The following is a 7507-nucleotide window of genomic DNA, read 5'->3' as shown; positions in this document are numbered from 1 at the left end:
GTGTTGGCAGGGTGCGGAATGACAGCCTGCAACTGGACATGCCTGGAGATGTTGGACACCACCCAGCCTGCGGCCCGCTTTCCCGACGCCCTCCCGCCCGTCCTCCCACCCCCCCCCCTTGAACTCCCGCAGCGACGTGCAGGTGTTTGGCAGCAACCCCTTCAGCGCGACCAAGCTGCGGCTGCAGGCCAAGGAGGGGGCCGACAAGGTCGGGGAGGGCGTCGGCTTCCTCACGCGCGGCGTGCGGCTGCTGGGCAGTGACGTCGGCAACGCGGGGCGCCTCTTCAGCAAGGCGGCGCTCGGGGGCATCCTCAAGCCGCGGGAGGTGCGCGGCGCGCGGCCCGACCTCAGCGCGCTCGCCCGCCCGCCCGGCGAGGGCGCCCACCCCACCCCATCGGCGGGCATGGCGGGCGCGTCGTTGCGCCGTCTAGGTCGCGGCGCCGGCGCTCGCGGCCGCCTACCCGCATTCAAGGAGAGCGCCCCTTCCCTGAGCGTCCTTCCCTCTCGTCCCCCTCCGGAAACGCCCCAGATCCCCTCACCCCATCACCCCCACCTCATCCGTCTTCCCCCCGCTGCCCCCTCCCCCCCCCACCCCCCCAAACTACCCCGCAGGTCACCGCGCTGCGCCGCACCGCGCGCGACCTGCTGACCTTCATCCCCTTCATCATCATCCTCATCATCCCCCTGACGCCCCTGGGCCACGTCCTCGTGTTTGGCTTCATCCAGCGCTACTTCCCGGGCTTCTTCCCCAGCCAGTTCACGGCGCGGCGGCAGGAGATCATGGCGCGCTACGAGGAGCTGCAGAGGGCGCTCGCGCTCGCGCAGGTGGGTTCGTGTGTGTGTGTATGTGGATGCGTGCACGCGCGTGCGTGTGTGTGCGCGTGTGCACTTGTGTGGTCAATGTGTGTTTGTGTGTGTGTAGTGGGTGTGTTTGGGGGAAAGGGTGGGGTAAGGCATGCCTTGAGGGGCTTGGTAGGAGGGACGTGTGCTCAGGCTCATGCTTGTGTGTGTGTCTGTGTCTGTGTCTGTGTCTGTGTCTGTGTATTTGTGTTGGGGGGAAAGTGTCTCGACGCAGGGTTGAGGGGAGGGGAGCGTGATGAGGTATGTTGTTGGGCAGGGCGCGAGATGGGGGTACATTGTTGGGCAGGGGCAAAGGCGGGAGGAGAGGGGCCCTGGCCTGATGCCGGCTTGAATTTAAAGGGTCACAAGGATGCCAGATGCGGGAGCCACGGCGTGTCAGGCAGGCGGGGGTGCCGGCGGTCGCGCCCTTGTCCGCGCCCTTCGCTGCGCGCCGCTGCCTCACGCCCGATCGCTCACATGCACGTGCTCAAAATCCCCCTCGCCCACGCCCCGCGGCGCAGGAGGCGGCGGCCGAGGAGGAGGAGGAGGCAGAGCTGAAGCGCGCCGCCGCCGCGGTCGCGCGCCTCACGGCGCCGGAGCCCCCCAGCCCCTGCGCCGTCGGCGGCCCCAGCGGCGGCGCCAGCGGCGCCAGCAGCGGCAGCCGGGCGGACACCGACGAGTACGTGACTGATGCCGACGCGTGCGCCAGCGGCGGGGACGGGGCCGAGGAGCCGGCGGGGCCCGCGGCGGCGAAGCTGAAGCTGCTGCAGGAGCAGGTGCTCGAGGCCCAGGCCGAAGTCCATGCGGGCGGGTCAGAGGATGAGGAGCGTTCCGCCCCGCTCACGCGGCTGCACTGACGCAGTTTGGCGTGGGCGCGCACGTGCGTACACGCCCGTGTCGCATCGCGCCCAGAGAGCCGCAGGGGCGTGGGCGCATGGGCGGCCTGTGGCAGGGCGTGGGCCGGGGGCCTCCTAAAAGATTTGTTCTCTGAGAGGAATTGAAAGATTGATGACAACGACAGCGCCGCCGCCGGCATGAGCCATGGCCGGCTGGCCACCCTGGACTCTGCCGGTTTGGCCCCTTTTTGGCGGCGTCGAGGCCGCGGCAGGGGCCGTGGGCGCCGCGTGTGCCCGTGCCGCGCGCCAAACACCAACCCTGCCCGCCGCCGAGCGCCACAATGCAGACTTTGAAGGGACGGCCCCGCCGCGGCGCTGGCGCATGTTGCGTGCGCGGATGCGTGCACGTGCCTTGCGCAGCGAAGACGGCGGCCCGCCGCCGTGCCGGGCCCGCCAGCGCGCCCAGCCGGGGCTGGTGCCTTGGGGGACCCCTCCCTGGCCCCCAAGCGGCCGAGCGAAACGCAACCCGCACCATGGCTGCAGACCTCGCTCGTCCAGGCAGCCTCGCACGCCGAGCCGCTGCTTTACCCCTCTGTCACAGCCGCGGTCAAGTGGGCCGCGCCGCCCGTCGAATTTTCAGGGCTGAGTCGCCTCTTGTAGACGTCCCTGCAACGGCGCGGCCCTCGCAACACCTGCCGCCGTAGCGTTGTGCCGCCGCCCCCGCCACCGCGCCCGCGGCGGGCGCGAGCGTTTGGTGTCTGCGGCGCGGCGGGGCGCCGGGCCGCTGGCCGCTGCAGAACTGCCCGCAACATTTTTGTTCGCCAACACAGTCTGGGGCGGGGCGTGGCCCGGAGAATTGCAAGAGAGCGTGTTGCAACAGAGTTTCAAGGTACTCCCACGTATTAGCGTTGTGCCCCCCGCCCCCCGCCAGCCACACCTGATGGACCGCATGCACGGTCCCTGCCCGCCGCCCCCCCGCGGCGCCCCCCTCCACGATTCTGTTGCCGCGAGGGTTCCGATCGAGCGCACCCGCTGGTCCCTAGCTGCAGCGGCTGTGCCATGACACTGCCCCCATCCTGCGGCCGGCAGGCGGCGCGGGCGCGGCGGCGCGGCAGGAGCCGGCCCGCTGATTTTCGGCGCGGGGGCGTCCAGGGCTTTCGAGTTTCTTTGTACGCGCGCGTGAGTTTGGCCGCCACCGTCTCATGACGCACTTGCTCCTAGCTCTGTGCGGCTTGGGTTGAGTCAAAGTTGTAACTCTCGGGTTTTCATGATTCCCCTTGCAAACCGCGTCACCCGTCGACCCCTTATTGAGTAGGCAGCACACTCCTGTCAACTAGCTGGCTCATCTGGATTCGCATGGTTCACACTGGGGTATGTTGGCCTCGAGCCTTCAAAGCTGACCACGAGACAACCCGACGCACTGCAGTTGACCATCCCCCAATGCGGTATCATACCGTTGTGCTAGCCTGGCGTGGGACCAAGGGGACACCGGATTGTAGAAGATTGATACGGGCGACTTGTGCTTTGGTGCAGCCTACCCGCACCCACCCTAAGATCGGTTCAGATCGTTCGTGGCGCAAAGTGAAGCATCTGCGCACAAGTTAGACTCCCCTTGCACCAAAACTACTGTCCACCCGTAAATTAAACACGCCTCAATTGATACTCTATACTCACTTACTGCAAGATCACGTTGCTTGCTGCTTGTTGCCTCCCTCCATACACTCATCTGTAAGCGTCGCTGAATTGCTTTTGACCAGAGGACAGGCAGGTGGACGTGCAGTACTGCCAACGGGGTCTCAGGCGCAAGGCGCATGCTGTTCAACAGCGCTGCTGCAGCTGCTCACGGCACTGAACGACAGCGGCGGACCTGTGCATCCCTACAAGCCACCTAAATCTGGGCGCATCAACAAGTTAGCAGGCAGCTCGCGAGCCGGCCGCGGCGGCGGTACGCAGCGTCGCCCAGCCGCCCGCCGCGCCCGCCCCGCGCGCCATGGCCGCCGTCCCCCTCGGTGCCGGCGCCGGCGCGCCGCCCGCGCCGCCGCAGCTCGACTACCCGCCCCCCGGCACCGCTCTCGTCGAGGAGCTTGACAAGAAGCTGCTCATCCAGCTGCGCGACGGCCGCAAGATCATCGGCGTGCTGCGCAGCTTTGACCAGTTTGCCAACCTCGTACTGGAGGAGGCCGTGGAGCGCATCATCGTCGGCGCCCAATACAGCGACATCCCCCTGGGCATGTACCTGCTGCGCGGCGAGAACCTAGTGCTCATGGGCCAGCTCGATCCCAACCACGAGGCGCCGCCGGGCATGCGGCTGGTGGCGGAGCCCGTCATACGCGAGGCGCTGCGCGCGGAGCGGGAGGAGGCGCGGTTGAGAGGCACCATGCGCGCGCGGTTCGACTTTTTGGAAATGGAGTGAGCGCGGCGGCGGCGGCGGCCGCCGCGCGGAGCGCACCGTGTGGCTGTCTGGCAGTGGCTGACCGCAGCTCTGCTGCCCTGTAAACCTGTAATTCGTTTGCTATCCGCCTGCTGGCAGTCGCACCGAACCTTGCGAGTGGGGGTGCCCGGCCCTGACGGGCAATTGCAGTGCTAGCTGAGCAGTGGTGGCATCGCATCGTGCCGCTTGATTCTGCAACAGTGTGCTCATGGCAGCGGCGCCTTACCCTTGAAAGGGCGCTGTTGCGGCCAGCTGAACAGGCAGCCTCGGGCCACGGGTCATGAATTTACAGCGGCAGCTGCAATTGTGAGCCTCAGCCAAGGCACCTGGGCCAAGCAGGCAAAGCAGCACTTAAGAAGTGCGCCAGCGGAAGCGGTTGCGAGCAAGTGGGACCAACTGGAACGGTGACGAGACCAAAAACCAAGGAATTTGACACACTTTACAAAGCAAAGAAGCAGGAGGCAGCGAGGCGGCCAAGGCGGCCCGCCGCCGCTCACAGGTCGTCCTCCGCTCTCAAGTACTCCCCGCAGTCCGCTTGGTGGAACGCCACGACGCCGCTGGGGTCCATGGAGCGGCACTCGTTGGTGCTCTTGGCGGTGACGCCAAACCCGAGGGGCACGTCAGACATCGAGTACACCACGACGCCGGTGTAGGACGGCGTGTTCTCGGTGATGCGGCCCAGGCCAGACTTGACGACGTGGTTGCCGTACAGAAACTGCATCTCCGCAGACGGCTTGACCCACACCTGGCCCGTGGTGAGAAAGGGGGGGGGGTGGCCAACATGAGGCGCGGCGTTTGGTAGAGCACCGCATGCAGGCCGGAAGGGGAATGTGGGTTTGCATGTGGGACACGGACAGAATGGGCTGGGTCGATTCATGGCTGCACGCGGCCTCGGTTGGAGAAAGGTGATGGATTGTCGTCAGCGAGTGTCTGACAAAAGGACTGAGAAATCGTGTTTCGTCATTGGCCGTTGCTCTCAGTGGCGTGAGGGGTGCCAAACAAGGGGAACAAGCACGCACATGGATACATGCACGCATGCACGCACACACACGCACGCACGCATGCGCGCGCACACACACATACACACGCAGTGTGTTCCCTCAGTGGAAAGATGAAAAGTTGATTCACCCGTCAGCGGATGTCCGGAGTGAGTGGTTGTGTCATCCTTGGGAGCCCACATGCCTGATCCCACACGTGCATGCACTAGCACACACACAAACACACACACACACACACACACACACACACAAGCACAAGCACAAGCACACTGACACATCACACGTGCGCATGTGCATGTGCACGACTCAACAGACACGACATGCACGTGTGCCACAGAGTGATGAGCAGCGCCGCACGCGGGGCCCCACCTTGTGCTTTGCGAACTGTGCGAGGATGTCCAGGGCGCCGATGGTGAGCCGGAACTTCCCCGAGTGTGTGAGCTTGCCCACACAGGTCCCCAGGAACACCAGGTTGTCGCGCCCCACCTGAGAACGGCCAGGCATTTTGACGCCGATGTGGGCACCGGGGGGCGAAAGGACAGTCAAATCGGGGCGTGCGGCAGGGCCGGTCTCGCGCCCGGCGTGGCTCTGTCGCAGGGACGCGCGCCCAGCCCGGCCGGGCGCGCCCGTGCGCCCACGCTGCCGCCCGCCCGCGGCGGCGCCTGCCTGCGCGCACGCACGGCGGGGACGGTGGCGGCGGCGCTCACGTTTGTGGCGCGCTTCATGATGGACTCGCTGACATAGAAGATGCGGTTCTTGTGCAGGCGGAAGCAGTAGAGGCCGTCCGGACGCTCTATGAGGCTCTTGATGTCCTTGCCTATGAACTTGTAGAGCTTCTCAAACACGGCCTTGGTCTCCTGGGGTGAGGGGCGGGTGAGGGCGATTTGAGGGGTTTGTTTGGGGGGCCCCAGGTGCAGCCAGAGCGTAAGAGGGAGCCTGCGCATGCTTGCTTAGCGCCAGTAAAGAGTAAAGGCGAAGCCACGGCTGGCGAGCCAATAGAGCGCGTGAAGCGGAGGCCACCGCAGGGACAGGTGTGAGTGCCGCCGCCCTCGCCTGCGACGCTGCTAGCCTCGCGGTTGCTCACCTCCTCTGTGAGGGGCCGCATGGCTGCTAGTGGGCGCCCAGGGCCCTATGGGCTGCGCACTTGGGCTGCCGCCGGTGCTTTTGTATGAATCGAAGCAGAATGGGCGGCGTTATGCCGGTGTGCGGCGGCTGCAGTAGAGGATTCAGCACGCTGCCCCGAAGGCGACCGCGCCAGCCCACCACAGGCTAGAGGCTCTCCACGTGGCACCAAGCGACACGAGATTGGTATCAAGTAATGATGCTTTAACAGACAGCAAAGCGCTGAGCAGCGTCACGGAAGTGTCTGTGATGATCTGGTAACGAGTCAAGCTTGTTGGTTAGTATGAAGCAAAATATGATGGTGATTATTGATTGCGCTGACGCCACTTTAGCACAAGAAGCCGGTATCAGGGAGGCGCCGCCAGGATTCTTGTTTTTGTCCACCTTGTTTTGCCCTTGCTCTTTATACTTTTGATAAGTGCATGGTCAGAGTTGCTCGGGATCAACGGCATGCGCTAAGTTACCGTTTCCGAGACGCCATGGCGCAGGACAAGCCCCGCGGCAAGAAGCGGCCTGCCCAGGGGCAGGAGCCTCCAGCAAAGAAGTTTGCCAAGGGTGGAGGTTCTGACAAGCCCCGCAGCGCGCCTGCCAAGCCCGCACAGCCGATGTCCAGGTGCGCGATCACGACTGCGGCGGCACCATCAGCGGCGGCTGTGGGCCCCGTGCCTGTATCGACGGCGCCGGCTTTCGCCGCCCTGCCTGGGCCGTGCCCATCCATGCCAGCATGCCTTACGCAGACGCGTCGTCTCTGTCTGACCCCGCACCGCGCAGCAGGCGTCGGCAGCCAAACGGCGCGACTCAGTTGCCAACCCACATGCCTCTCATTGTATCGGTTGCATGCCTGCGCCACCCCGCACTCAGGAAGGAGCAGAAGGAGGTCTCTGTGGCCAAGAAGACCAAGTTCCGCCGCAACTTCGCGACCATCCAGGAGGCGGTGCAGCTGTGGGAGAAGCTGCGGCCCAAGTCCACCAGCCAGGCCGACAAGGAGCAGCTGGTGGAGCAGATCGTCGGCATGGTGGGCTGCATGGATCCATGCATGCAGGGTGTGGCGCTGCAGCCGCCCCATGACGGCCGCATGCATTGAAAGGAGGGGGGCGCATGGGCGGCGGGCGCTGGGCAGGGCGACGTCGTTTCGACCCCTGCATGCAGCGCGGCGCCCCGCAGCCGTCGGTGGCACAGTGACGTCCCCGCCGTTGCTCTCCGCTGGTCCGTCTCCCAGCTAATGGCCTCTTCTGCCATCACCTTTCCCCCGGCCCTGCCCCTCCCTCCCTACCCCACCT

The 7507-nt window shown here is 65.6% G+C and overlaps 4 protein-coding genes across 4 annotated transcripts in view; 3 read left to right on the top strand and 1 right to left on the bottom strand.

Annotated features, from left to right (window-relative positions):
* Nucleotides 1-38: 38 nt before the first annotated feature.
* Nucleotides 39-1697, top strand: MNEG_11209 (hypothetical protein; the record flags this gene model as incomplete). The annotated part of the gene is made up of 4 exons (XM_014040322.1): nucleotides 39-50; nucleotides 143-325; nucleotides 613-825; nucleotides 1362-1697. The coding sequence occupies 4 exons, from the start codon at nucleotides 39-41 to the stop codon at nucleotides 1695-1697; spliced, it is 744 nt and encodes a 247-aa protein (XP_013895776.1).
* A 1969-nt stretch (nucleotides 1698-3666) lies between these two features.
* Nucleotides 3667-4089, top strand: MNEG_11208 (hypothetical protein; the record flags this gene model as incomplete). Its single annotated transcript, XM_014040321.1, has 1 exon — nucleotides 3667-4089. One exon carries the CDS (start codon nucleotides 3667-3669, stop codon nucleotides 4087-4089), a length of 423 nt encoding a protein of 140 aa, XP_013895775.1.
* Nucleotides 4090-4600: 511 nt separating this feature from the next.
* Nucleotides 4601-6210, bottom strand: MNEG_11207 (60S ribosome subunit biogeneis protein NIP7-like protein; the record flags this gene model as incomplete). The annotated part of the gene is made up of 4 exons (XM_014040320.1): nucleotides 4601-4852; nucleotides 5475-5591; nucleotides 5813-5962; nucleotides 6190-6210. 4 exons carry the CDS (start codon nucleotides 6208-6210, stop codon nucleotides 4601-4603), a joined length of 540 nt encoding a protein of 179 aa, XP_013895774.1.
* Nucleotides 6211-6706: 496 nt separating this feature from the next.
* The window catches only part of MNEG_11206 (hypothetical protein), a gene marked incomplete at both ends in the record, with an annotated part of 1598 nt that continues 797 nt past the window's right edge, over nucleotides 6707-7507 (top strand). The window contains 2 exons of the mRNA XM_014040319.1: nucleotides 6707-6840; nucleotides 7089-7242. Of these exons, the coding sequence (XP_013895773.1) occupies nucleotides 6707-6840; nucleotides 7089-7242 (288 nt within the window). The remainder of the gene's footprint in view (nucleotides 6841-7088; nucleotides 7243-7507) is intronic.

The sequence above is a fragment of the Monoraphidium neglectum genome (assembly GCF_000611645.1).
Source record: "Monoraphidium neglectum strain SAG 48.87 unplaced genomic scaffold scaffold02639, whole genome shotgun sequence".
NCBI lineage: Eukaryota > Viridiplantae > Chlorophyta > Chlorophyceae > Sphaeropleales > Selenastraceae > Monoraphidium > Monoraphidium neglectum.
Note: the sequence above shows the minus strand (reverse complement) of the source record. Positions and strands in the feature narration are given on the sequence as shown.